The sequence below is a fragment of the Corapipo altera genome, unplaced genomic scaffold, assembly GCF_003945725.1.
Source record: "Corapipo altera isolate COAL_440 unplaced genomic scaffold, ASM394572v1 110, whole genome shotgun sequence".
In the NCBI taxonomy this organism is placed as follows: domain Eukaryota; kingdom Metazoa; phylum Chordata; class Aves; order Passeriformes; family Pipridae; genus Corapipo; species Corapipo altera.
The window spans coordinates 797,853-825,377 of record NW_020884960.1 but is presented as its reverse complement, the minus strand read 5'-3'; the positions used below and the strand labels follow the sequence as shown (position 1 = coordinate 825,377).

Below are 27,525 nucleotides of genomic sequence, written 5' to 3'. Positions count from 1 at the left end.
TCTGCTGCAGGGTGAGCTAACTGACTCCTAGAAGTCTCTGCCTCTCCCCACTAACCCTGAAGGAGCCCAGCCTGACAAGCTGGGCTGGAGATGTTTACATCGTGTGTCCTTTCATGTGCTGAGGTCCATGAGAAATTACTGGAGGGAGAGTAGGTCATTACCAAACACCAGCTGGAGACAGTGTAAATCCCTTTAGAGAGTCAGCAGCAGTTGTTTATGTGGCAGAAGATATGCATTTGATGACTTTTTTAACATTCATGCTCTCTTCAGCTCTTTAGGAAGGCAAAAAGTAGGGTGGTGTTACCCTCCTTTTATGTTATCACTGGCAAAGCAGCTCCAGAAAAACACCCATTATGTTACTGCCCCTTCCATGTGTTATTTCCCCGAACTTCCTTACCTTGGGTTGGCTGGTCACCTCACATTTTAAATTAGTTATTCTTTAAGCTGCTCTAACACGTATTTTCACCTGTAACACTTGTGTGCCAGCAGCTTTGTTACAATTTTGTCCCATCTCTGCTGCTATTTTTGCCCTTGTTTGCTGCACCACAGCAAAGCCATGACATCCAACTTCTGTTTTCTGATTCCATCCGCTTTTGCTTCTGTTCTTGCCATTTGCACAGTCCTGCTGAGGCTACATCCTGACTTCAGGCATCTAAAGACTAGACAGCTAATCTGAACTAATCATCCCACTCAGCTCTAGTCCCTGGAGAGTGATAGTCCCTGGGGTACATGATTCATCCCAGCTGACTTAGAGCCTGGTGTGTGAATGTGCTGGTTCACACTCAGGCGTGGTCACCCCTCTCCATTGACAATCGCCCCGTGATTATTCCAGAGCACACATTTAGCTTTTACATGACCTGGTTTAGCCTGAATGAATTTAATCTCCAGGGATTTTATAGATAAAAGGCCAACTGATTAGATCAACTCTCCAGCCAGTTCTTCATTCCCTGGTGGACCCTGAGGAGCTCAGTAGCTCCAGAGTGAGCTGAGTGGGGAGGGAGGTCCCGTGTGCTCCTCTGTTCCTCACACACTGTGTTGTGTTCTCATGCTGTGTTCCTGCACAGTGCTTTAATTCACACAGCCATGTCTGCCTGTATTGTTCCTCCAAAAATAGCTCCATGGTGCTTTTGGGAAGCAGGAGTTAACTAATCCCAGAATAGGCAGCACGTGGGCAGTATCGTCCTCTGCACAGCTCCAGGTTCTTAGGGTTGAATGTCCTTTCCTTGAAGGATTTCCAGGGAGATGCTAAAAGAGCATGTGAGCTATTGCTCTTCTCCCCTGTGGTATCTGATGACCAAGATTCCTGCTGTGCTTTATACAAACACTGTGACACTGTGGTACCAAAAAATATGATGTTCTGGCTTCTCTGCCCAACGCTGGTGTAGCAGAGCCAGGCTCCCAAGAAATGCTAAGGAGGAGCGTTAGCTGTGGCTCAGGGATGAGTAAGTTCCTTTGCCAAGTCTGATTACCCACTTGGGATATTTGTATTTCATTATAACTGACACTGAGCAGCATATTTGATTTGGAACCAATTTCAAGCAGGAACAAGTTCCAGCATCTGCATTTCCACTGTGAGCACAGTGAGGGACAAAAAACAGGTTAGAGCCTGCTTGGCCAAGGGTGGGGACTTCTCTATGGAAGGGAAGGGGAGGGCAGTACATTAATCAGTTACAAGGAAAAGGAAGGAGCAGCTTGAAGAGCTCATCTTCCTCCCTGAGCAAAAGGGACACTCTGGGCACCAAGTGTCAGGTGTGTGTCTGAGGGAACTGGGTGAGGGAGCCGGGGAAAGGCAGCTCCTCCCCCGGAGTGGGAGGCTGTACCTGGTGATTAACTCCCAAGCAGAGGAGTGGAGCTCATGCTGAGTCCTGAAGGAACCTGTTGGGAGGAGCTCAGGAGTGCAGGAGGGGCAGAAAAGACCTGAAGACGGGCACAGCTGGAGAGACACTTTTAGCATCAGCAGCTCCAGTCATGTTCAACTACCTGGCAGTAGAGGTGAGGCCCCAGCTCCACCGCAGCTATGGGGGCCAGCAAGGGGTTTCTGGGCCACTGAAGAGCCGCCTGGAGCAGCTGAAGAAGCCGTGGTGGAGGGAGCCCAGCCCGCTGGTGCTCCAGCACAGTGAGACAGCCAGGCTGGCCATCGACGCCTTCCTGGAGCAGGGGGAGCGCGGGTACCTGAGCGCCATCGCCGAGGAGCGGGAGCTGCCCTTCCTCTCCGCCCTGGACATGGAGTACATCAGCCAGCAGAGGAACCAAAGCCTTCCAGATCCCAGTGCAATGAAAGACAAGGATGCTGACCCTGGCGATGCAGACACTGGAGACGGGTTCTCCCTCAACTCCGAACTGACGTCGGGCACCTACTTCCCGCTCATGTCTGACGTGCACCCCCCAGAGCTGGAGCTGGGGTGGCCAGGGACACCACTGCTCACGGTGTCTGGCCAGACTCAAGCCACTGTGGTTTTCCAAAGAAACAAAACTAACAGCATTAAGGATTTGGTCCGGTCTCTGATCAGCCGGGCACGGACGGTATGTACAGAGCTGTGTCCCTTGAGTGGGGTCCTGTGCCACAGCACCCGACTGTGGGGGCTGCTCCCACACCTGTGCACCACATGCTCCGTGCTGTCGCTGCTCTCTGCGTGTCTGGTGTGGTGTGATTGCTTTGTCTGCAGCAGATCTGTAACTGTTCTTGCTCCTTTCCTTTCCTGTAATTTCTTTCTGCTTGGGATTTCATGTCATCCAGGCAGTGCCCTTGGAGGCACTCTGTGTCCATGGCTGTGGGGATGCAGAGCCTGGAGCGAGTGCAGGGCCTGCAGAGCTCACATTTGGCTGTCCCAGCCAGTCCTGCTCCCTCAGCCAGGGAGTTTGCACAGCCAGGGCTCTTCTCCAGCCCTGGACATCATGTTAAGCGGGACACGAGGACTCACCACCGGTGAGTTTCTGTGGGAGAATCACAGAATGGTTTGGGTTGGAAGGAACCTTTCAGACCATCCCGTTCTACCCCCTGCCATGGGCAGGGACACCTTCCACTAGCCCAGGTTGCTCCAAGCCCCGTCCAGCCTGGCCTTGGACACTCCCAGGGATGGGGCAGCCACAGCTTCTCTGGGCAACCTGTGCCAGGGCCTCACCACATGTGACCTGAGTAAATTTGTGGGACTGAAAATCCCTGCCTGTGGTTTGAAGTAGATTAGAATCCTGTCTTCTAGTCTTGATGTCTGTGCCTCTCTGAGATCAGCCCATTTTGCCCCATTTCACAGTTTCTGTTGTGTTATTACAACCCTCAGATGTCATAAAAACTGGATGACTACAGTACCTGCCTACCAAGCACAATCCTGGCATGAATTTACTCACTATGCTACTTCTTGCTTCTTTTTGCTGTGCCACTCTACTCTGTATGAAAGCAGCAACTCAGAAAACTGTACCACAGAGACACTTGCAGCTTTTATTGTCTTTGTCCTCTTTATGGCTCTTTCCAGCTGTTCCACATTAGTTTTCTTCTGTAGTATTTGTGTTGAGATATTGAGGAAATATTTAGAGCAAAGTTCACTTTAACCAGTCGTCTTCTAGGCTATTTCTCTTATCACTCCAGTAGTTTCCTATTTAACTTCTCAGTCACTCCTTATATTCATAGTGCAAAATCAGGAGATAAGGAATTGTCCTGCCTGGACCTTGGCTGTGCTGAGAACGTGAGCTGTTTGCAGCTCAGGTGTGATCTGTCACCATCAGCAGAGCTGAGCAAAGGAATTCATGTGTTCTCAGCAGCTCAGATTGCTGCAGCATCAGAACATCCTCAAAGAACCACATATTGAAGACGTTTGGGCGTGAGATGAGGTGAATGAGGATATTTTTCTCTTTTGCCCAAAAGACTGTTGTGCCATGTGAGCTGCTGCTCAGTTGTGAGCAGCCCTTGCTTAATGCCTGAACTTCTGTTGCACCTTACAGGAAAATACAGGAAGTTTTGGTCCAGGAAGTAAGTGACAAAAAGCTTTGTTTGTCCTTGCAGGCAGCTGATTTATGGTAGCTTAAATGATCTGAAAGGTTCTGTGACTGACTCCAACCTTGTCAGCAGTGGGGATTAAGGCACAGTCATGGCAGAGTGCACAGAGTAAATGACTACCAAGAAATGTCCTCCTGTCACTCAGCACGTGTCCCACATCTCCCATGGTATTATGATCCTTTGAGCCACAGGAAAAACATCTTGCTGCTTTCTCAGTTCACAGGAACTCGCCTGTTGCTGCGGGCAGGTTGCCCAGGCAGCGGGTGCTTTATTGTACTCTCGGTACATTTTGAGCTTTTTGCTTTCTTTGCTTCACTTGACAAAGCCCCAACAATCTTCAGCCCTTTGTGTCCAAGCTGGGGATTTCACACAATGTTTTTGACTGTTGTGTGAAACAGGAGAATGAGTTTTTAACCATCTTATTGGTTTATTACTGGTGTTCTACTGGCTTCTGGGTTAGCAGCTCTGGCCAGTGCTTCCTATGATTAACTCTGTGATTGATGGTGGTTCCAGCTCATTCACAACCCCAGTTACACATATTTAAGTGCTTACTGAGTCATTTTGCTCATCAAACTGTGCAAAAGGATATTACTTATGTGTGTTTTCATGACAAAAGAGCAACCAAAGGTAAAAACATCCTTTGTTTGAAATGCCAGCAGGAACCATGTGGAGGATCACCTGCTGTTCACTTTTCAGCTGCTGTTTCTCCATTTCCAGTATTTTTTCCACTAGGCTTCTAGCTCTTGTCATAGATCCCTTTTTCAGTGTTTCTCCTCCCCTGAGGATACAGTGCTGCTGGGAAGTGGGAAAGCTGTGGAGATCCCCGATGGCTTTTCCGGGTCCTGCAGACAGAAGGGTGTGTGTCTGGAAATGCTGTTTGGTGCTTCCCCAGTACAGTCACACAGAACAACATCAGCTGACATCTTTTGCAACAGCACATTTGTACAGACAAATCAGCAAAAAGAGCTGGTTTCCTTGGTACCTTTTGCTGGTGCAGTTGGTCTTTCGACTTGGCTGTATTTAACCAGCTCTCTTTGAAGACAGATGTTCAGATCTGAGCTTTTCTCTTTGCAGACTTAAGAAGATGCAGTGCAGCCACACCTTTGCTTCATTTGATAATCCTGTTTCAATTTTACTCTTGTTGGATGAGCTCCAGTCTGGTGTGAACTGTCCATGCTGCTTCTTTCAACCCTCTTGGACAACTCTGACTCTGGCTGTGCACCCAGGTCTCTGTGGGATGGCAGAAGGGTCCCTGATGGTGCCCAGGGAAGCATCGTGTCGCTTCAAGTGGCACCACTGCAGTAATGACCCAAACCACAGGGCTATTGGCAAATACCTGTAAAACCAGCTGTGCTGGTTAGAAACCAGACAGATGGCAAACCCCAGTGGGGTGCTGGTAAGTGCTGTAATTCCCAAAGTGATGACTCCAGTAATTGCTGAATTGTGAGTTTCCAGAAGTGGGGTTGGAAATGTCATGGTTTAGCCCTACAATGGCAAGGTGTGAATTTTCTAGAGCCTGTGGGGCAGCTGTGTCTCTGCAATGTCCTGCCATGGGCTTGGAGGCTGTGATCAGCATGGTGAGGAGCAGGGATGCTCTGAGCCAGCCCAGCCTTGCAGCTCCCACCACTGAAACTGAGGAGCTGGAGGTACTGACGTGTTGTTTAAATTTGTAAGGCCCGATTGACTTGAATGGTCAAAATATGAGTTGTGTTGTCCAGAGCCTGAATTGCAGATGATACTTGGATATCCAACTCTTGGGAATTATCTTTGAGGATTTAGACCTCACTTTTGTGACCACATGTTCTTAGGAGGCTTCAAGGGAAAAACTTCCAGGGTCTTCTTCCCCCCAAAAACCTCTTGGCTTTGGGGTTGAGCTGATGTTACTGTAAGAGCTGCCTGCTGCCAAGAGGACATGCTGATCTGAGTGTCCTTATGGATTACCCACAGTTAGAATGAGCAGCCCCACACGGGCACCTGCATCTCCCCCCTGCAGGGAGGGCACAGCCCCCCTCTGTCCCCCTGTGCAGTGACACAGGGCTCTGACCCTCCTACCTGGCACTGGCCGTGGTGCACACCAGGAGCACCTCTGCCCGAGTCCCTGATGGGGAGGGGGGTGTGAGCAGAGCTACAGCCTGTGCCACCTCCTGATGCCAAGGGCAGACCCGCTTTGGGAGGCATGAGTGTGACTGTCAGGGCTCCACCCAGCTTGCACAAGCCGGCCCGGGGCTCTCGCTGACGCCGCAGCCCAGCCGGGGCTGCAGGAGGTGCAGGGCTGCACCCAGCCCGGGCACTGGGGCACGGCTGACCCTGTGCCACGTGTGCTGCCTGCTCAGCCCCATCCCTCTCACTGCAGCCTGGCTGTGCCAGTTGTGGGCAAGCACCAGCCCTGCACTGTGCCAGCCAGCCCTGTCAAAGCCTGCGAGCACTGGTAGGGAAAAGCAAGACGGTGTGGACCCTCTGTGCATCCCCAGTGCAGGCAGTGCCTCTGGGCATGGGGGATCTGGGGACAAAGGAGCACTGGTCTCCCTTGACTCGATCATACTGACTTCCCAGGCAGAGTTTAGACTGTCCCCAGGGCCAAGCCTGCCTCAAACCTAAGCTTGAGATGAGCTGGAGTATCGTGAGGCAAAGCACAGCTGAGAGGGACTTGCCTGAGGCCTTACACAAGGTTTGGGCTATAGTTTTTTCTTGGTGCTTCATCATCAAAGGATGTGTGACCCATCAAAGTCATTTGGCTAAATTCCTCTTGGCCTTTGGCTGCAGGACAGTGTGGAGAGATGTGGTGAGGTCCTGTTTGGTGTGGGTCTCAGCAGTACCTAGTGCTGGGAGCCCAGCAGCAACATTAATTTGGGAAGTTGAAGATGCTACTTGCTGCTTGCAGACCTCTTGCAGGGCTGACCCTCCTGTCCATGCCAGGTGGGCACATTTCAGGAGGGGAGAAGAGTTTGCCAGAGCCTTGTAAGGTTTCTGAGAACACAACACTGACAAGGGCAACAAAAGAGGTGCCCTTCAGAGTCAGGCTGTGTCTCGCAGGGCCAGAGTGAGAGGGTGAAGATGTGGTTTGGGCTTGGACAGCAGGAATGATTTTTAGCTCTTGACAGCTGCCTTGTGTCCCCCATGGGTGCCTGGCATTGCACCACCTCCGGGAAGGTTCTTCCCCAATCCCTGCTGGGGTGGGCTGGGCCTGGGGTGTTCTGCGAGATGCTGAGGAGCAATCATAGTCGAGCATCACCACAGAGGTGGGGTTTGGGGACAAGACAGACAGAGCCACGAAATCTTGTCCGTGTGCAAAAGGGCTAAATCCCCAAGGGAGCAGGAAGCAACCTTCTGGCATTGCTGCCCTCTCTGCCATGGCTCTGGTGCAAAGGGTGTGTGCAGGCTGAGAGGAGCCAGCTTCCCAAGCAGAAATCTGGGATAGAGAACAGAGGGAAGCCCATGGATCCCCACTCTGCCCATGGCAGCTGCCTGCACTCATCACCGAGGCCGTGAGTGTGAGCCTGGAAAGAGTTTATTAATGAAAACGGAGCAGAAGAGCTACTGGGCAGTGGGCACTCCAGGGCCAGCATGGGAGTCTGGAGCACAAATCCAAAGACAGTAATACTTGGAGCTCATCTGCTCTTCCCTGAAGCAATTCCAGATCAGACCCCTGCCATGAAAGCGATTTCCCCTGTTCCTATTTAAATCTTGAACCACTGCACATGTAAAAACTGACCTCACTGCCACCCTCTGCATTTAGCTCTTGGTTTGAGGAGAAGCAGCAGAGCAGCAGCGGCAGAGGAGGATTTGGGCTATGGAGAGTTGCATTTGCAGCCATGCTCTAACCCAGGCAGGGGAGGGTGGGGAGCATGGGGAGCAGCAGGACAGACTGATGCATCTCGTGTGTCAGTTGTGGTGCAGGGTATGAACACTGAGTAGCAGGGCAGGCTGGTGGAGCTTCACTCCCAGATCACTGCTTGTTGGGCCATCTTTATTTGGGCATCCTCTGCTGGGTGCAGACACTCCCATCAGGGTTATGCACCCACCTTACAAGTACCAGTGACCTTATTCACTATTATGATATGATAGAGGCTGGAACTAAAGTATTTGGGCAGTAGTTCTATTGCTTTTTCAGCTTTGAAACAAAGCTGCCCTGCTGGTAAATCCTTCACTGTCTTCCTCCATCCCACAGTGTGTTCCCATCTTCCGTGAGTTCTCAGTGTTAACTGCTGATGGTTCAAGGTCTGAGTCACTGGGTTGCTCTGCACCCTGAGGTGCAGTGACAAATCATCCTGCTCAGCAAGAGCTCTCCTGCCTGTTCCTTCCTTCTCCGAAGTGCCCTCCTGATTCCCATCACTGGCAGTGACAGCCAACAGGTGGATCCCAACAGTCACTTCCTCATCCAAATAATGGCCCCCCATGTTGTCTGCTGGCAGCTTCACTCTGTGAGGAACAGAGGAACAGCCTCTTCAGGCTATTCCTGTATGGTTGATTTCCCAACCATTGGGAACCAACCATTGTTCTTGTTGCAGGTCATACTGTACTTTGAATTTTCTAGTTCTGGGTCAACTCACTTGTAGTAGCTTCTTGTCATGACCTACCTTCTATTTTCTGTATTTTCCTTCCAGTTTTTGAAGAATTCATGTGGCCATGGTGGTCCCTTTCCATCTCCACAGTGGGATGGGTACCTCTTCTACCTCATTCTCTAAAGAACTGGCAGTTCTCTTTAAAATTCTTTTCCTTTTTAAAACACCTCCTTGGAGACTTTACCTTGCAAGTCTTTGGTTTATTTTTATTTTTATTTTTTTATAATCTTAGTGTTATTCCTTCTTCCTCCTGGCAGGTTTCATACCCATCACTTGCATCCTGGGCTCTGTGTGCAGGAGTTCTGCCAGCCAGGAACGGGAAGGGATCCTTTCCACACACATTTTTCTCTGATTTTGTCTTGGCACCCCTGGGATGTAACATGTACATACTCAGGATACCTTCTCCCTTACCTGGCAGTGTGTCCTTCCTGAAAAAAATGGTACTTTTTCATGTTAATCTGCCGTTCACATGGAGTTACTCTTGCTGATTGAATGATGATTTGGCTCAGTCTCTGCTCTTGTTTATATGCTTTTTTCCTGGCACATTTGCTTAGGACAACACATACTTATTGCACCACTGACATTGAGAGTTTATGCACATGTGTTACCCTTTCAGCCATTCCTTTCTGTGAATGACAGATGAGGTGGGAGGTACCTGGGTGGACATTGTCTTCATAGTTATTAAAATTTTATTTTAGCTGCCATGGTGGGGTGAGGGCTGTTAAAGACAAGCATCCAGAAGCATCTCTGCTCAGGTGGCCACAGATGCTCAGTAACTCAGGAGGTTTGAATGCTTATCTCGTAGTTTAAGCACAGTTCACTTGGGCATGAGATTTCAACAGTCTCTTGTGTTTTTTCCCCCCCACACCACCTCTTTTCTCCTGGCCAGGTGATAGCAATTGTGATGGATCTGTTTACAGACATGGAAATTCTGTGTGACCTTCTGGAGGCCTCGAGCAGACGGCATGTCCCCGTTTACCTGATCCTGGATGAAGAGTACTTGAAGCATTTTGTGGAGATGTGCAATAAAATGGCTCTTACTCAGGACAGCTTCCCAGTAAGTTTTCAGTCACACACAGGATATGATAAACAGGTCTTGGAATTGATAAAAACCATGTACCCTCTCTTCTGGTCCCTCTGCCTGGTCCCTGAGACTTCTCCCCTCTCCCTGGGACCTCTCCCTTCTCTCACTGTTCCAGGCTAAGGGACCACAGTTGTTTGGTCTTGGAGATCAAGATCTGTCTGGATGCACAGGGGAAGATGTGGAGGAGCCTCAGAGTCCCATATCTTGATGTTCTGTGTTCCTCATTTCAGTCTGATACGCAGGGAGTGTGAACATGAGGCCAGGGAGACGCAGTGAATTATTGAACACTTTGCTGGGCTGGTGCAGAGGCAGAGGGAGACCAGGAAATTTAGCTCATGTGCACCTGTATCACCTGGACAAGGGGGAAGGTGATACAGCCCCTGCTGTAGGACACAGAATTGCAAGACTTAAATTTCTCATAATTTATCCCCGAGCTCAGTTTAGATTCCAGGCAGAGCTGCTGCAGGGCAGTACCTGGGAGGGGAAGGAGAACAATGAGTCCCCTCAGATGTCCTGCTGCAAACCCCATCACTTCCTCCTGCTGCACCCACAGGTTAAAAATCTCATGTTAACATCTGCTTTTAGGCTTTGGGATTCAGTTGTGGGTCCATGAGGGATTTGTGAAATGCCCAGTTCCTGCTCAGTGGAGGCCCATCACCAAAGGTTTGGGTGATAAAACAGTACAAATTAATGTGTCAGTGCCACAAGCTCTCTTGGGAACTTGCAGCCTCAGAGATGCACCCCAGTATCCTGCTGCTCCCCATTTCTGGCAACCACCTCGCAATGGAAATTCAGTTGGAATTCCATATTCAATTTCCACATCAAATGGAAAATCAACGGAAAACAATTTTTTGTTGTCATTTGTTAGTCCTGCAAGGCCAGCAGTGCTGCCTGTTCTCCCTCCCTGGGTGCACAGGATTCCCTGGAGCACTGATTCTCCTCCAGCCATCAGTTTCATAGGTTTTCCCTATGAACAGGCCAGGGAAAATGCAAAAATAGTGTTTTACAGCATTCAAAATAGATGCAGTAACAAATGTCTTAATTTTCCCTCGTTTTTAACCTGTCTACACAAGGGTTAATTTTAAAGGTTAATTTAGAGAGGCGTCTTTAGAGAAGCACTTTGTGCTCTGGTCTAGTTGACAAGGCTGAATTGGTCAAAGGTTGGACTCGATGACATTGAATGTCTCTTCCAGCCTCAATGATTCTGTGAATCTGTGATCCTGTGATTCTTCCCCTGTGCTGGAGAAGCTCTGTTCTTTCTTACTTCTCACAAGCCAGACCCATTTCATGCCTCTTGAGATGGCAGCTGTTAGGGAAAAATGCTTCATGCTGGAGCATGTTTGCTGTCAAAAATAGCCTTCTCACTGAAGTCACCTGGTGGATCCAGATGAATTCCACCTCTCCAAGATTTATTTTATTTCTTCTTATCCAAGATTTGGCTATTGTTTTTAATTAAAATTAGAATGAGTTTATATCCATGGAGATGCCTACATCTCTTTGTTAGGCCTGATGTCATGTCTTGTGCTTCAGTGGGTAATTAACTCACCTCCTCATTCTGTGACTCATCAGCAGCTCTCCATCTGAAGTGCTTCTTACACTGATGCACCTCAAGCAGCCCATTACCAACCATACAGGCTGGATACTCACATTTGAGTGGAATGAGGGTACATATTTTATTCCTGCCTCTGAGTTGCGACAGGATGTGGTGGTAAATCTCCATTTGGAATAATTGGTGACAATTTGGGGTTTGATGGGGAATTTGGGGTAATTGCCCCTCCAGCATCTTACTTCTGAGAACAATATGTGAGCCTGCTGGTGGCAAATACTGGTGCTGAGGAGTGTTGGCAGCGGTGACAGCAGAAGACTTAATCTGGAGTTTTCAAATGTCCATCTGCTGATCCTGGATTTGCTGTCTGGATGGAGCAAGAGTGGTACCTGGCAGTCTGGCTTTCCTGCAAGACTGCAGGATTCTCATCTTGTTGGGATGATTCAGGGCCTGGATTGCCAAGAGGAAGGAGAGGATGGAAAAAATTAACCAGATATCAGCAACTCACCCAGCTTTGGAAAGGACAAAGGGAGTGAAGAAATACTGTGGTGACAAATTTCTGGAACATCCCTTATCTGAATTTCCCCAGTGACGGGAAGAGGAAGCTCCTCCCAGTGAGAACTAGTGTTACTAAAACCTTGGCGTTGGAAAAAAAAATCCCTGTGTTGACTGGCCACCTCCCCAGAGTATCTTGGTCTGTATCAACAACTTGTGGTGTCATTTCAGAGGATTACAGGCTAATGCAGGTTGGCAGGAACCCTGGGGTGTCATCATGTCCAACCTGCTGCTCAGAGCAGCATCACCTGTGAGGTCAGGGCCTTACCTGGCCCAGTCTTGCAAATCTCCAAGCGTGGGGACTGCACGGCCTCTGTGGGTAACTTGTTCCAATGCCCAAGTGTCCTTACAGGGAGAAGGTTTGTCCCTTTTCATAGGATACAGAGGAGGACACCCTCTGGGACACAAGAAGGCAACAAGTGAGAGCCACTGTGCAAAGACTGTCCCTGCTTCAGCTCTGTCCCTGCTAAGAGTTTCCATGAACTCAAGAGAAGGCTGGACCACTACTTGGTGGGGTTCCCACTGAGACAAACCACAAGAGGATCAGGAAATCCTCTGAGCAGAAAAGAGGGTCAGCAGCAATATTAGGGGCAGCCCTCTTCCTGTTCTTCCCAGCTGCCATTGCCCAGCACCAGAGAGAGCCTGTAGGGTTGGATGGACCCTGGTGGGAGCAGATTTACTGCTGTTGTGTAGCCCTGGAGGAAATGGTGCTCCTGGGTGGGCTGGGAGACTCTCCCTGCTTGGTGAGAACCAAGCCTTTCCCACCCTGCTGCCATGGGCTCCCCACAGGTGTTTCCAGGGAGGAATCCCCCTTCCTGCCTGCAGGGGCTCTGATGGAACAGGGAAGCCATCAGGAGTGGAGTCACCTGCCGCAGGTGGCTGGGATCCATCAGGAATGGAGTCACCTGCCTCCTGCTCCTCACCCCCGAGGCACGACTTCCGCGCCGTGAGGTCCTGGACTGGGTGAGCCGGTCCTGGCTCTACAGGAGTCCTGGGAAGCCCACACAGGCTCAGCCTGCCAGGAGGAAGAGGGGGCGAAGGGGGCACAGGGATGCTCAGGGGCAGCTCCAGAGGGGTGGCAGGGCCGTGGGGCTGCACCCTGTGGAGAACGTCTGCAGGCAAATCCCAGCTGGTGGTGCTCGTGTCTTCCTGCAGCACTGTCAGAGGGAGGGCTGTGCCTGGTCAGGGATCTGCTGGGTGGCAGAGGAGAGGCTGCCACCTCCCCCTGAGCACCCACCTGGGCAGTGCCCACCTCTGCCAGGGGCAGATTGTCCTTGGCATCACGTGTGGCCCAAACCAGCTGCTGTGGGGCTTCGTCCTGAGCGGGGCTGGGGTGAGCTGCCCACAGAGGGGTCTGCCAGACACAGCTGGTGACAGCTTGTGACAGCTCCTGCTGTGCCAGAGGTGCTGCAGCTGGCAGGGGAGCTGGCCTGGGGGGCAGGAAAGAATAGCCTGGAGGGCAGGAAGAAATGACCTGGGTAGCATGAAGGGATGACCTGGAGGGCAGGAAGAGATGGCCCCAAGGGCAGGAAGGGATGACCTGGCAGCCCCGCTTAGGTGCAGCCTTAGGGATGTTTATTTTCATGCAAGATGTTTTGTTTGGCACTATATCACACAGACCAGGCCAGTAACTGTTTCCAGCCACTGTTCTGCTCTTCTGCCTTCCCTAGTTGAGGTGCAAATGATTTCTATTATTTCTATTTGGTTTTACAGGCCAAAGTTGTATCAGACAATTTGTTGCAGTTTTAAAGCAGAGGAGGATCAGATCTGTTTCACTTGAGTACAGCAGCTGAAAATGTTAATATAATTTTAAAATATATTGATAAAAGGTAATTCTTACAATGTAGACATTTCTCTCTGTAAATCTTTTTTTACTGAGTGATGTTTTGGTTTTAAGAAGCCTGTCACTGCATAAAATCAGAATATTTGATTGATTAGAAACTGGCTGGTTGTTATGGGTACCAAAATTTAGTTCTAATGCAGAGCCATCAGCTCTGGCAAGTTGAATATTATTAATAATCTGGAAGAAATTGGATAGTTTTACATACTTCAGAAGGGGTCTGTAGGCTCACAGGATTCCCCAAGTTTTTTTCAAGCTAGAATCTGCACCTGAGTGCAACTTATTAATACCTGCTGGTATTTTTATCTTAGAGAAGCAGACAGTGTGACAAAATATTCGGTATGCAGAAGCCAAGAAATACTTGATGCCTTGCTGGGCTCTACCTCTGGGAACAGAGCACAGGCTTGTGGGAGTCCAGCAGTGATGCCTGAGGAACACCTGCCTTTAGCTCAGTCCTTTACCAGCTCTGCTTGCTTTGCTTTCAGAACATGCGCATAAGATGCCTGAGTGGAGACACCTACTACAGCAAAGCAGGCAAGAAATTTGCAGGCCAGGTTCTGGAGAAGTTTGTCCTGGTTGATTGTGACCAAGTTCTTGCTGGTACATACAGGTAAGAAAATATAGCAACAGCTGTGGCAAAGACTGGTGACACTGAGGAAATTTTTGTTACCGAAATACTGAATATTGTAAGGTAGTGCTGTGGGTTGGTCCAACAGCTGCCCTGCATTCACCCCAGTCAGTGCTTCCACAGCTTTCCAAGCCTTCATCTCACCCACCCTCCCTGCCTCTTTTTTATCTGAAGTGAAGACCTGGGAGTTTTCAGTCTCTCCTTATACAGTGGCTGCTGCATCCCTCAGCCTTTTTAATTCTTGTTTCTCGGCACCCCCTCTGACCTCACCACATCCTTCCTGAGATGCAGAGACCAGAACTGCCTGTGGTCCCCCCTGACACGCTGCACCAAGGTGTTGGAGAGGGGCAAAAGATGCCCAGACTCTGGTTTGTTTTGGTGGCCTTTGCTGGCAGGGTCCAACACTCCCTGCATGTTTTAGCTGCTCTTGCACACCGAGCTGATGATGTCAAGAGAACTGATGATGACTCTGAGCTCCTTCTTGAGCTGTTCCAGGTTCAGCATCATACAGGCCTGATACAGATCATTTTTCTCTATGGATACACTGCATTTTCCTACACTGAAGTTCATCAGCCACACTTTTGGCTTTTGTCCACTTGCTCAATTCTGTGAGGTCCTTCTGGATTTCCTCACATTCAGTGAGGTATCCAACCACCTGAAGGAACTGAGGATCCTCTGCAAACCTGGGAATTTCACTGCACCCCTCGATGCCTGAGGGCACACACAGGATGCAAACCAGTCCCAGCACCAGTCCCAGGTCTTGCTGCTGACTCTTATCCAGGCTGGAAAGCAACAGCACACTGCCCTTTTCATCCTGTGCTTTCACCAGCTCTTGGTCCAGACAAGACCTTTCCTCCATGCCCAGGGCAACTTCATTTCCTAATAGACTTTGGTGTAGAACCTTGCCAAAGGTTGTTTGAAAACCCAAAAACATGTAGTTGACTGGTCCCTTTATCCATGAGCTCACTGGCTCCCTCCCCAAACTCCAGCAGGTGGGTGAGGCAGGGCTTGCCTTTGCAGTATCCCTGTTGTCCTTTTCCAAGAGGCTGTGCTTCTCCATGCCATCAGCACCATCAGCAGTCTCCTTCTTCACAGCACACTCTGTCATGCCTTGGGGTGGAGGGCAGCTCCAAGGGTCTCAAGATTATATCCAGATCCTTCTCTGCAGGTGGGATCTTACTGGAAACCTCCCAGCCCTCAGCTAAGAGCCTTTCCAGTGGTGCTGGTACACAGGAGTGAAACACGTCTCGGTGTCACCAGCACCAGCAATGGATGCAGGAAGTCCATTGAGGTTCTCAGCTATGGCCTGGACATCAAGGAATGCCCCTTTTGACCCACAGGTCTCACGTGGGACCCCCAATTCCTTGTCTGCCAGTACAGCATTTGTGAACAACCTACCAGCCATCGTCATCCTGGGGAATTCTGGTCTGCTCCTTTTCAGCTCCCTTTGGCCGATTGCTGCATTTTTACATTTTTGAAATGGAATCCCCACGTGCTGCAGTTATTTAGATTGCTCTCTGCCACTAGAGAGTTAAAACTGTGTTGAGATCATTCTTACAAACGGGCTCTTCCACTTCTACCCCTGGAACTGTGTCCTGTGCATCATTCCAGACCACATCCTGAATTGCATCTTTTCTTGTGGGTCAAACAATTTAGACTAGTTAATTTTGGCATGTAATCCTTTATTGCTTCCAAGAAGTTTTTCTCCATGGTTCATCCCAGTGAAGCATTAACCTTTATGTATATGAGTGGATGAATCTCCACTATTACTGTGTCCTAATTTTGCAGCCTCTGTGATCTCAGTTAACACTCTTCACCATCACACTTCTGATCAGAGGGTCAGGACTACTGTTCTTGTACTATATTATTATTGCTAGACTCTGAGTTTTCCACCTACATATCTTTCCCACAGTATTTTCACACTGTTTCACATCATATTATCCATCACTAACAGTGCAGCTCCCCAGGACAGATTGCTCTGATATTTCTGTGAATTGGATGCCCTGGCAGTACTTTATTCCCTTTCCACCAGGTCTGCTTGAACACTGTTGTCCCTCTCCCTTTCTCTCTCTTTCCATCTCCCTGTGAGCACATGCTGGACCCTCGGGCCACCAGTGTCCTCCCCAGTGCTGTAGCTCCAAACTGCAGCTTCTCCTCTGGTGTTGATGCATCACCTCCAAGAGTGGAGCTCTCACCTCATCAAACTCTGGCGAAATGATTGAAAAATGGACATAAGTACCTGGTTGAAGCTGGTTTCGTTGATTCTGTACATAAACAACATGGAGAACAGTGTCTGGTGGCATTTTGACCATCTCAAGATGTCTGAGAGCAATGGAGTGAATCGCTGCCTGGAAAGACAGGATCCTAGAATCATGGAATTATTTCGGTTGGAAAAGCCCTCTAACATCCTCGAGCCCAACTGTTCCCCCAGCACTGCCAAGCCCAGCACTAAACCATGTCCCCAAGTGCCACATCCACACAGCTTTTAAATCCCTCTATCCATCTCCACTGGCTGCAGGGGCAGGGATGAGGTAACTGAGCCCACTCCTTTGGAGTAGCTGTGTCAGCTGGGTTGAACTGCTCAGCTGGAGGAGCATCTCATTTCCCTGGGGCCCGGAGTCAGGGCATTGCTTAAAACACCAGTTCAATTCCCTGGGTTTGTCCCTTCCTGTGCTGTTCTGGGGCAGGGACTGGGGGCTGCCATGAGCTCTCTTTCTGCAGATCTTTGCAGAGCTGAAAGTTCTGGAATTCTGGAAGACAATATTTCAGTTGAATACAGTCTTGTATCTGATTCTCTGCTGTCCCAGTAAGCACAGGATGTTTTGGACTAAAATAAACAGTCTCTTCTTGAGGAATTTGTTCAACAGTGGTCAGAAACACTTCCACAGGAGAAAATCAGGAACTCTGTTCCTGGGAATACTGCAACCTGTATAGGAGATATTTAGATTACTGCTCCTGCAGATGGGAAAGCTAATTTCAAAGGATGAGAATAGTTATTGAGTAAAGCCAAAGATCCAGGATGGACCCAGGGGTGTGTCTCAGGATGGCGCAGAAGAGAAGGTAAGAGTGTTCTTAGCCAAGAGGAGGTTTTACAGTTCCACAGTGCTGTGTGCAAGGATCAGAGGTTTCAGAAGCTCCAGAGTTTTATGCTGTATGTGCTTCTGTGTGTTCAGTTTGCCATTGGAGACTTTCCCACCATGTCTGGCCTCCACAATCCCCTCTGGCCACGGGTTATACAGTTTAATTTATGTTTTGTGAAGAAGGGATCTGTGGTGTTTAAATTAGACCTGCTGCTAGATAATTCTCTTTGATTTCTACAGCCTGTGCACAGGAAATCACTGTTTTCTGTTTACTTTCTTGGCTGCATCCATGATTTTTTCCTCCTCCATTGGTTCCTCAAGTGAACCATCCCTTCTGCAGGTGCTGTCCTTGATATCCTTGGTTGTTCAGTCATTTTGTGTGTCCAGAATTTGAATTTTTTGGCATTTAATTGTCCATCATTTTGTCACGTGTTCTCCCATTACTATAAGATCCTCTTGCAGCTTCTGATTATCCAGTTTTCTTTTGACCACCCACGATAATTTTGTCATGAGCTCTGACAGGGACAGTTTTTTTCAGGACTTTTCTGATTATGTTGGACAGCAGCAGTCCCAGCACAAAACTTGAGGGTTTCCAGTGGGTAAATTAAAACTATTGATAACATTTGCATCTTTAATCAACTTTCACTTCTCAAGAAGACTGTCCTGTGTACTCCCTGGTCACTTAATTTTTCCAAAACCAAAAACGATCTTTGCTGAATGACTACGTCAAAATCTCTTTGAAAGTTCAAGTTTGACACATCAAGCAGAGCACACACATCCCTGTGCTTGCTGCCTCCTTTAAAGATCTGCAAGAGGCTTTTGAGGCATGGCTGCCTTCCACAAAAACATGCTGAGTCTTCAGCGGTATGATTATAGTTATTTATGCATCTAATCATTTTACCCCCTATTTGCTTCTACCAGTTTGTTCAGTATGGAAATAGGACTGGCTGGTTTGTAGTTTTCCAGGAGCTCTTTAAAAGGTTCACATTTATTGCTTTCCATTCCTCTGCTGCTGAGTTCAATTTTAAATGATAGGTTATTCCCTGGTTAATCATTGGAAAATCGCTGACTTTCAGTTTTTGAAGGCTGTTTGCTGTAATATTTTTGGTTAATGCACCTTTTAAGTATGGTGAGTTTTTGGATGGTTTAAAATGTCTTTATTTTGATAGGTACATTTTCCCTGAGACTCTAATATAGCATCTTTAAACAATCTTCATGCTGCCTCAAGCATTTAACCTTTTTGATTACTCTTTAAAATTTCTTTTAAATAGCATTCCTCACTTTCTCTTTGAAGTTAAGTATTACTGTTGTGGATTATTTTGGTCCTGCAAGAGTATTTGATATGGTTAGGTCATGGTTATTTTTTGCTGAGTGGCCTTACCAAAGAAACCCTCTGAACTGGTTATGCTATTTCTTCTTTTGTTACTTTTCTGGTTAGTTTCTCAAAAAAGTGGTCATTTACAGTGTCTAAAATGCAGTTTTGGTAACTCTCCTTGTAGTGGCCCCCATTCAACCTGGCAGAATCTCCCTTTATTCCTCTGCTTTCTGCCTTCTCAGTCTCCCAGCACCTCCTCAATGTGGCATATTTACCATCAGCACTCTGCTTGGAAAGTTCCCAGTATAGCCCTGATATTATGTTTTTCCTATTTGGGAGTGGAATTTTAATCCAACAGGAATATATTTCATTTGTTGATATATCATTTACCTTATTTGACTTTTTTTAATGTATTGGGCCACTGCCCAGCAACATAACCTCGACTTGTCCCTTCTGTATAATTTCTACCTTTGCAGTTCTACTGTTCCTTGATTTTCTTTGGCCCAGTAAGTTCCTGAGATGCCTCCTGTGTCAGAGTCATCATGTCAGCTCAGGTATTTCACATCATCTCTCTCTTTCTTTATCTCATAAAATTCATGTGTGTGTCAATATTTGGATCTGCTCTGGTTTTTCACCACCAGCCACCTTTCTAAACACAGATTTAATTGTTCAGATGTTCTTATAGGTACTAATGTCTTACCCAAGTGTCACTGATTTCCATCCTGTCCTTGTGTCAAATACAGTTTTCTTGCTTTTATTCCTGAGGTGAAGTGGGTGATCCCAAACTGTGTGGCCTTCTACACATCCCAGCTTTGCTTCAGGTTCTAATTCAAGCCCTAATTTTTGCCCTATATTGTGCAACAGCCAGGTTGCAGTTAGGTTAAGATGGAATCCAGCTTTCTTCATAGAGTCACTATGTTCCTACAGTTTTCCATTTCCTTATGATTCTACCACCCTTTCCCTAACATAATTTCCATACCCATATCCTGAAATGCTCTTTTACTTCTCTGTCCCATTCTAAGCATGGAAGAGGGAGCATTTTATAAGGCTGCCAATAAAATACTGATTTTTTTTGAGCTTCCTACTTTTTATTTTACCCCTGAGACTCATCATATCTTTTTATTTTAATGGGACCTGTACAGACATTGACCAGTGGCCTCTCTGCAGAGCTTCATAACTTAGATCCAAATGTCTCTAATATCCTCCATCCCAGAGAGCCGCTCACTCCTCGTTCCTTGCTGAGCACTCACTCCCAGGGGACACCCACATGTAATGCCTTCCATGTAGCTTGGATTGTACAGGCTGGGCACAGACACCACCTGACCCTCAGCTGTCTCTTCCACAGAGAGATCTCCTGTATCCCAGAGGATTCCAGTCCAGTGAGTGTCCTGTGGGCCACGGTGTGGCTCAAGCACTCCCAGGATATTTGGGTTTGCTCTCACTCTGTGACACTACAGATGTGTGTTTTCCTTAAGACACACTCCAACCCCCACAGCTGCTGCCTACTCGTTCTCCAACCTGATTGTGACTGCCTGGAATGTATTTTCCTTTAATATTTTTCCACTGAACTGCATCCATTTCTTCAGAACCCTTTTCAGACTCCTCTCTGTGCACTCCCTCTCCACTGGACATGATTTGTGAATTTATTGAGTGTACACCCTCCCATTATTTAGGCTGCTCATGAAGCACCAGAGCCAAATTGGAAGATACCTCTAGACCTCCCATGTGTCCTTCTACACTGACAGTGAATCCACACATCCAGGCTCTCTGTATCCTCTCTTGCAGAGGGGTATTTTCCTACTCTATCCTTGGCTATTTATGTATTCAGTAGTTGTCTGTTAATTCATCAGCTGTAAGAAGAGACCCTTTTCTCCTCAAATATATGCTCAAATCACACCTGAAATCCAGTTTTAGTCTCTAATTACATCTGTAGCCATCAGAGTCTCTCTTCTGCAAGCCCTATATGCAGTATTACACATGCAACAAGAGTGGGAGATGTATTGTCATTCCCATTGTGAACTGTTGTTCTCTATGCTGACATTTTCCTTGATAGTTTTGCAAAAGCCCTTCTTATTTTCCAAAATACCCTTGGCAAGCTGAATGAAGGGCAGATGCTGATCTCTTCTCTCCAGTGACCAGCAATAGGACCTGAGGGAACAGCTGGAGCTGTGTCAGGGCAGGGTCAGGTTGGATCTCAGGCAAAGGTTCTTCCCCCAGAGGGTGGTTAGCACTGCCCAGGCTCCCCAGGGCAGTGGGCACAGCCCCAAGGCTGCCAGAGCTCAGGGAGGGTTTGGACAACGCTCTGAGGGACAGGGTAGGATTGTTGGGGTGTCTCTGCAGGGCCAGGAGTTGGACTAGATGATCCTTGTGGGTCCCTTCCAGATCAGGATAGTCTATGATTCTCATTCTTTAATTCATTCTGATATATTGCTACCTGTTGGTAGGGATGAAGCATATTTTTGCAGGGTTTTCTAAATATGGGAACCAAGCTCATGGCTTTTATTAAACAGCTGTAGGCAAATTAGTTTAGCCCTCTCAACTTTTACGTGTTTATTGATTAAATGTTTCCCTGTGTTTTCCATCTTTAATGTTATATTTCCTCTAAATGAAGGAAAAAACTTACACTGAGGTATTTGGGCAATATCTATATCTAACCCTAAATATCTAGCTATTTAGGGTTATTCTGGGCACCAGAAGCAATAGTGTGTTCCTTTGAGCACTGATTGAGTAACAGAGTGAAGGATATGGAGACATTTGCTGGTGCAGCAGGAGAGAGGAGTCTAAGGGCAAACAGGGGCTAGAACTAAACAGGATCTTGAACAGGAAAAGTAGAGCAAACATTTGCCAGAGTAAGACTAGAAAAAAGAGCTGGTATTGTCAACCTGAAAGGGCTGTTTGAGTTGCCTTGGAGGAGATTTAATTTCTCAGCTCACAATGACAGATGGTCACGGTTTCGGCGTGTCCTGCCATGGGCACAGAGAGGAAGGAGCTCAGTGTTCGCCACAGTGAAAGACTCAAAGTTTGAGGCAAAAGTTTACAGGGTTACAAAAGCTCTGCAGGTGACTTCAGACAAAACAAAATTACAGTACAGAAGTGTTTGGCAATAGACAGGCACAGCTACGTGGGTTTGAAGCTGGAGGAGGCTTCGAATTTCTTTCAAAGCAAGGTGCTCATACTCCCAGGTATTCGAGGCCCAGGCAGGAGGAAAGAGCTTTGAAGAGTGAGTTCCAGATTTAACTTGAGCAGTCCCCTCAAGAAAGAAATGATAATTAAGCAGGAAGTGAGTGTGTAAGGAATGGGAAGTACAGTGTGTCAGCAGGGGAACCAGTGCAGTGAACACTGCCAGGAGATAAGGTACACACAGTCTTGCTGGGCACACCAAAGCAGGGAGGAGCAGGTCCTCAGGTGTATAAATAAAAAGTGGATCCAGCAGAAAGGGACAAGTCTTGCTGCTGGAAGGGGAAATAACAACTAAGAGATAGCTGAAATGGGTGTCCATGTTAGCTGAATACGTTGCAGTGGTTTGGATCAAAACGAAGATGAAAAGCAAGGAGTGGAAATGATTTCAGGTGTGTTGGAAGCAGCTGAAAGGCCTTGCTGCAATAAAGGCAGGTTGTTGTGACCTTATCAAAGAAAATGTCACTGGAAATGAAAGGCCTAGTAATGAGTGCTATGTGGTACCTACTTTTAGCCACGGGCAAAACCAAAACACAGAAGTTTGCACTGGCATATGGAAAGGAAAGAGTGGCTTTGACAGCCCAAGTGACAGAAGAGCCATAAAAACGGGTTTGAGAAGCTGCTGAAAGAAGTGAAAAACCTTCTGCTGAAAATTGGTATCTTGTATGTTGGGAAGAGCTGAGGCAGAGAGGCTGAGTGTGGAGATGTGGAGTCACCTGCACAGAGCTGGGGAAAGGCCCCCATGACCCCAGAGCAGAGCAGGGAGGGCACACAGGGAGCTACTCCGGAGGTTGAAAATGCTGCTGAGATGGAGGATCCCGCGGCTGCTCCTGCCACTCCTGCCTGGCCCCTGCCAGAGCCCCGGGCAGGGGGTGCTGCGAGGACAGGCAGGTGCCCCCCCTCCCGGAGGCGATGCTGCACCTCCATCTCCCGGCCAAGGGCTGAGCTGCACCGGCTCCTGGACTGTCTGGAAGCAGGGCAGGGAAGGGATCCTATCCTACAGCCATGCTCTTCCAGACTCCTTCGTGATCCAGGGTGATCCAGAACTGGATATGGGCTCTGTGTGCAGCAGTTTGTTGTGGGAAAAAATAATGTGAGGAAAATCCTAACGCTGTTAGAAGGTCACATGAACTTTCAGCATCCACGGTGACACGCAGAGAGGAGCTCCACAGCCCACCTGTGTGTTGTGTTGTGCAAGGAATTAGAGTCGTAGAATCCCAGAATGGTTTGGGTTGGAAGGGACCTTACAACTCCCCTGCCATGGGCAGGGACACCCTCCACTAGATCAGGTTGCTCAGGGCCCCATCCAGTCTGGCCTTGGAAGAACCTCTTCTTGTCTGCATTGAATTTGTAACCCATTCACTTCATCCAATGCCTTGTTTTTATACCAGAAGAAACTAAGGATGCTCATTCCTTGGCTATTTCCTCCATGCCATCCATGGAAAAAAAGGTCTTTATCAGTTTGTAGCGATGGGAATAGCTGTGATGGGCAAGGCACATGTCTGACCATGGAAACCTGGAAACCATGGCAAGGGGGCGGGCTGTGCCACCAGGGGACTTGGATGATTCCTTCCAGGTCCTATCCTGACACAGAGTGGGATCAGCATGGGAATCTGGGGCAAGGAATGCTCGGACTGGGCAAGGAGCCATAAGAGGCATCAGTGGCAGGGACAGTCATAAGGCCAGGGGAATGCTCTCCCCTCACAGCAGGAAGGACAGCTCCCATGGATGAGGGGAGATGGATGGGTGTGCTGGGACTGGGGGGCAGTGCTTAGGTCAGAGGGGCTGGGAGAGGACAGGAGGTAGAAATCTCTTTGTCCAGGGAGGCAAGGAGAACCTAAGCAAGAGCTGCTGTTTGCCTCTGCTGAGGTGAGGCCAGAGGCCATGGGCAGGGAGCTCATGGGATGTACCTGCTAGAACATGAGTCTGAGACCTCCTGGCCAGAACGAGGGGGGCAAACAGGACCACTTGCCCAGCTGTTTCCAGGTGTGCTGGCAGCAGTGGTGCCGGACTGGGCACACAGGGGTGGCAGGCAGGATCCTCCCCCTGGATAACCAGGTTCTCTCCCAGTTCAGGAGCCAATGCTCACAGGGTGAGGGGTGCAAGGCAGACTCTGTTGTGCAGCAGGGGAAGAGCTGTGAGCAATGTGGCCACCAGCACCCCTGGGAGCCAGGCAGTGCCCTGGGACAGACGCCTTTGACAGTGTCAGTCCATGAAATCTCCCCTGTCTGGACTCCTGGATTTCTTCAAACAACTCTCAAGGCTTTGTGAGAGATAACATTCCTCTACCAAAGCTGCCTTTCCTACCATCTCTTGTTTCCTATCTGGCCATTAATTGTATTCTTTAGAAGAGTCTCTACTAATTTGTGTACCTACACAACTTCTATCTATCTAATTTGTGCCGTGCATTTTGAGACGTAATGGTCTGGAACATTAGAAACATTTTATCACATTAGCAGCCTCCCACTCTCCTGATAACCAGGGCCCTTTCAAGTGGGAGATGGCACATCCTGGTTGGTACCTGAGCTGTCTCATCCTGTGGCACTTCTAGGGCTGACATTCCCTGGTCCTGCCCATTTGCTGCTCTCTGTTGATGTTTTCTCATCTCTTCTACAGAGATCTCCACCTTCCCTTATGCCCTGTATAAAGGGGGGCTCAGGGCAGGGATCATCCCAAGCTCCTGCACAATAAACAGGCATGCAGAGGAATTCTCTGAGCACTCCTGGTGCCCCACAGAGAGCTGAATATTATTTCTTTCACCCTTTGCAATGTGTGATCCAACCTTTTTTAAAGTTGGGTTTTCTGGACTTAAGAGCTTCTCCTCTGTCATTTAGTCATCCCAGTTTGTGCTTTGGTTTTTTTTCTCTCATATCTTCGTGAAGGTTTGAAGCATTTGCTTTGAGCCTCCAGTATGGTATTTCTGAGTAGTCTCTTTCATTGATTCTTCATTCTTAACTAATTTACCTGGTTTGCTATTATGCAACAGAGCATTGATTTATTTCATTCTGTGTTGCTCTTTGGGGTGTATCTGCTGACTGTAAACACACCAAACACCAGTATGACCCATAACAACTGCCCAGTGCTCAGGGACAGGCCACAGCTGCATTTTACTAGAAGTTCCCAAGTATCTGTCTTGTGAGGTAAACATTGATGAGGTCCCAAAACACAGTGCCAGTATCTTGTCCTGAAATGACATTTACTTGAGAATAATTATAATCTCCCATTACAACTGCTCTCCCGGAGTTTCTCTCATTTCATCCTCCTCTTTAGAGTCAGTGTCTCACTTCAGCAGCTGATAACACAGCCCTAAGCTTGTATTGCCATCTCTGAAGGTTCTGGTTTATTTGACACATTAAACATGCTGATCTGGTTTGACTATAGCAAGAACAAAAATAAAAAAGAAGCAGCTGGTGACTGGGATGATCAGGAGCCTGAGGAGCCTGCTCTGTAAGAGGAGCTTCCCTGTTTAATCCAGGAAAATGAAGATTAGGGGGAGAACTGTGGTTATGATCTGTAGCTATATGGGGGAAGAACTATTTAGGTTACAGTTTTGGCACAAACAACAGGTAGGATTTAACAGATAAGGAAAATATGAAGAGTGGCAATTAATGGAGTTTTTCTCCAGCTGGGGCAAAACCTGATTGGTTTTAAGGTGGAATAGGACAAGTGCCCAGAAAAGATTCCAAAACACTGTACTGCGAGGGCAGGGACTGCCCTTGCCGAGCAAACTTCTAAGACCATGCATCTGGGAATCTGACAAATTTATGGAAAACATCATCAGCCTTCCTGCCCTGAGCTACTCCTGTGGGCTCTGGAGACCTGCTCCTCCAGGCAGTGCCCAGGGTCTCCATTCCTTACCTCCTGTCTGCCTAAGCAGCTCCTTCAAGCCCATCATGTGTTGCAGGTGTCAGGACATGAGACTGTAGCTCCTTCCAAGGTGAGGAGGTGACCCTTAAGCTGAAATGAAATGACAATTTTGAGGTTGCTCTTCCGTAATCATGAGAGGGGCACATTCATCTCCATGAGTGATCTCAGACCTGCAGACTTAGAGGAAGTTCTGAAGACGCAAACTGGGGAGCAATCCATCCCTGGAATGTTAAAATCCAAGCTGGGTATCTTGGCACTCTGTGAACTGAAGTTCCATGTGTTTTGTTTCTTTTCCCACAGTTTCACCTGGCTTTGCAGCCAGGTCCACACTGGCCTGGTGACCCACTTCCGTGGCCAAATTGTTGCCGAGTTTGACAAGGAATTCCGGTACTTGTACGCAGAGTCCAGAGCAGTGACCAGCTTCTGTGTGCCGGATCCTGGGACGTGCCTCTCTTCTTGGAATACCTCAAAAGTTGACAACTGCCTTTTGAAACCCCCTCAGGGGAATGATGCTGAGACCCTGAGCCCCTCCAGCAGCCTTTCCAACGTGAGCATCAGGAGCATAAAAGTGTCTCCCTTTATGAAAAACTCCAGCTGCAGTGCACAGCAGGAAAAGCAAGACTCCAGCTCTGATTCTGGCAATAAAAAGGGGAAGGAAGACACATCCCTGAAGCCCACTAGGCAGCAAGAAGAACCACCAGACTCAGCGACCAGTCCTCCAAATAAACCCACCTTGTTTCCCAAACCAAACCCCGTGACAACAAGGACATTCCTGCAGCCAGAGCCCTCCCCTGCCCTGAGCTCCAATAAACCTGGTTATCAAGGGGACTCCAAGGCCAACAGCAGCCACTGCTCCCCTCCGAGGCTGGAGCAGCCGCTGCAATCCCTGTCGGAGGGTGCTGGGAGCAACGGGACCAGCCTGAAGCAGAGGGGGCCTGCGGGCACCCCCAGGGAGCTGCCAGCTGAGAACGACGTGTTTTATGGGGTGGAAAAGAGACAGAGCCCCGGACACGGGAAATTTGACCTGTTCTCCCCATACAACCAGCTCCGACGGGATAAAAAGCCTGCAGTGCCTTGCTATGACAAGTTCCCGGAGGACGTGCTGATGGAAAAGAACAGCGCGTACGGGGCAGAGAAGAGAATGACTCTGGGGCACAGCAAGCTGGACCTGATCACCAAGTACAACAAGCTAAAATCCAAACACATACACAGCCGCTTCGAACTCTGACCTGGGCCTCCAGGGGGCCTCGGCTCTGGTTTTCCAGTGCTTGCTTTTCCTTGGGGCTTGGAATCCAAATATGGGTGGCAAATTAGTGTTGTTGCTGTGAAAAGGTGCCTGTTTAATCTGTGCAGATGACTGATTCAGGTGAGATTAGCAACTACAGTTCAAATTTCCGATGGCATAATCGTGGCAGGAAGAGGGAAGCACATAAACGTAATCCACTCTCTCTTAACCCATTTGGGGAAGAACCATTTCCCTACAAACTTGGAGCAAAACCATTGTACAGCTGGAAACTCTCTGGCCGCTGAGGTCTGTGGGGTGAGCCGGGGTTCTCTCTGTGCTGAGCAACTCTTCTCCCTGCCTGGTGTAAATCAGATGCCCAAAGTGAGGGGGATGATAAAATAAAGGAGCTGTTCTGTTGGAAAGAGCCATGTTGGGTCCTGGTTGGGGGGTGAGCACTGAGCTGTGCAAGGAGGTGACAGGGACACATCTTGGCACATGGTTGGCATCTGCCCGTGGCTGACACTGGCATGGAAAAGGTGTCAGCACATAGGTGGGCTCTGCTCCTGGGTCAACCTGAACACCAATGGCAGCTGACACAGGGTACACGAGAGAGGCACCGGGTCACGGGTGGCCTTGTGCGCACTCAGGTGACACG

General features: G+C 48.5%; 1 protein-coding gene across 1 annotated transcript; it reads left to right on the top strand.

The window, feature by feature from the left end:
* Window positions 1-1,731: 1,731 nt before the first annotated feature.
* On the top strand, window positions 1,732-27,275 carry FAM83C (family with sequence similarity 83 member C). Its single transcript, XM_027664058.1, has 4 exons — window positions 1,732-2,523; window positions 9,443-9,610; window positions 14,064-14,188; window positions 25,946-27,275. The coding sequence occupies exons 1-4, from the start codon at window positions 1,969-1,971 to the stop codon at window positions 26,871-26,873; spliced, it is 1,776 nt and encodes a 591-aa protein (XP_027519859.1). The 5' UTR covers window positions 1,732-1,968; the 3' UTR covers window positions 26,874-27,275.
* The last annotated feature ends 250 nt before the right edge of the window (window positions 27,276-27,525 follow it).